At 38.2% G+C, this 2,062-nt stretch overlaps 1 protein-coding gene across 1 annotated transcript in view; it reads left to right on the top strand.

The window, feature by feature from the left end:
- Window positions 1-358: 358 nt before the first annotated feature.
- The window catches only part of focad (focadhesin), a 179,343-nt gene continuing 177,639 nt past the window's right edge, over window positions 359-2,062 (top strand). The window contains exon 1 of the mRNA XM_037681614.1: window positions 359-415. Within this exon, the coding sequence (XP_037537542.1) occupies window positions 359-415 (57 nt within the window). The remainder of the gene's footprint in view (window positions 416-2,062) is intronic.

Here is a 2,062-nt window from a genome sequence, read left to right as displayed (position 1 = left end):
GTTGAGCTGTTTCATGTTACTGGTTTCATGCAAAATGACCCATGTTAAACACTACCAAGTGCTGGCAAAATGCTTATTCAACGCATCTCTCGTCTGTGTCTGCTTACTTACTCACTGTTTTGACTGCCTTTCCAATGCTCAGGCAACTGCCTGATAACACTTTGTTCTTAGTGCTTGTTCCAGATGTGTCACTTCACCTCCTTATAATTCTGATAATTTACATCCCAACCACTGGTCTGAGATTGGGCCAAATCATGTTCAAATCAGATCTTCAAGGTTTATTTTTCTTTGAAGTCGTCCACTGCTCTTTTGTAAAATTATTATTTTTGTTTTAAATCTTTAGGTGTGAGATGCAATCATGACTGAGGGTTTGAAAACACGGTTCGATTTCTCCAGCCCTGTCATACAAGCCCAGGTAAGGTACTGGATGTTTACAGATCGATCTTGTACAGTTGTGCTAATCTGATTATGTAGTCTGGCAGAATCTGTCAGGTCCTTTAGAATATGATTGATAATGTGAAAATACTTTTCTTGTGGATCATGGTTAGGTGAAGCCATTCGTATATTTTTCTGTTTAAATAGTGAGAACTTATGAAACAAGAAGTCCACATCAGTGTTTGATCTAATGGGACTGATGTGGATTTAACTCAGGCCTGTACAGGTCTGTTTGGTTTGGAGCCACAGGCAAGTGGAAAAATGCTAGAGCCCGACCAATATATCGGTAAGGCAGATAATTTAGGCCAATTTAGACGTTTGGGGACATATCGGTATCTGTGATAATTGTCCCATTATGCGCCGATAGAAACACTTCTAATTTTCACCCCTAAAATGCTGTAAACAGCTGTAATTGTGCAATGTATCCACCAGAGGGTGCATGAAGAATACTTTCAAATCATGGCCGTTCACTTAAGTTTCACTTTCACATTCAGCACAGATGAAGCAGGGAGCAATATAGTGTAGCATAATTTACTGAACAGCGCATGGTAGGTTTGATCTGTAAAATAAAAAAAAATTAAACAATAATAAATTCTCTTCAATCCTTCAACCCGCTTGTCATTAGCTACGTGCCTCTCCAGTTAGCAAGGTAATGTTAGTGTGGGTATTCTGTCCTCACAACATGTGACTATGTGAAGCTAGGCAGCAAACAAAATAAAAGAAGTCCTCAGACAAGGCTACTGAAGACCTTTAATTTATGAATTTGTAAAAAGACAAAAGTCTCCCAAGGCACAAGCAAGTAGGGCACATTTAGCGTGTATGAACTGTTTTCTCCCTTATTTTATGAAGTACTTGTTTTACCGGAGAAAAGACATCAAAGATTGTTCTGTGGTGAGAGCACTTACTACCTCATGTGCTGCACGTACAATATGAGAAAGATGGATGTCTCACTCTGACTGGAATTCAAACCCAAAACATTTTAACAGTTTTTAGCATGAGTGTTCTTAAATTAATTATTAACTGTGAATTTATTTATCACCTCATTTATGTAACTTACTCACGTGATGACCTTATTAATGTCTTTGAACGAAAGGCAGCACAGTGGGACTAATTAAAGGCAGATCTGATTAGCTTAGCTTCATGATTGCTAACAGCTCCCATTGAGATCACAGATCTCAATGGGATTTGCCTGGTTAAATAAAGGTTAATAAATAATAAATAAACTTGCCATGTTCCACTCGCGGTTGACTTAGATTTTTGGGGTGGACAAAGTGCAAATTTTTTCAGCCGTTATATCAATTATCAGCGGTCGCATACCCCTCCCAATACCGGTATCGCCGATAGCCAAAATTTCCATATCGGTCGGGCTCTGGAAAATACTTTCTTTTATTGTGGATCATGGTTAGGTGAACCCATTCTGATATATTTCTATTTAAATAGTGAGAACTTATAAAACAAGCAGTCCACATAAGTGTTTGATCTAATGGGACTGATGTGGATTTAACTCGGGCCTGTAAAGGTCTGTTTGGTTTGGAGCCACAGGCAAGTGGAACAATAATATTAAGAATTTGAAAGAAAGGAGAATTAAACTAATAGGATAAACAGAGATCCAAATGGGTGAGAATTA

Source organism: Nematolebias whitei, chromosome 1, assembly GCF_014905685.2.
Source record: "Nematolebias whitei isolate Nwh7 chromosome 1, NemWhi1, whole genome shotgun sequence".
In the NCBI taxonomy this organism is placed as follows: Eukaryota; Metazoa; Chordata; class Actinopteri; order Cyprinodontiformes; family Rivulidae; genus Nematolebias; species Nematolebias whitei.
This window is presented reverse-complemented; position numbering and strand designations above follow the sequence as displayed.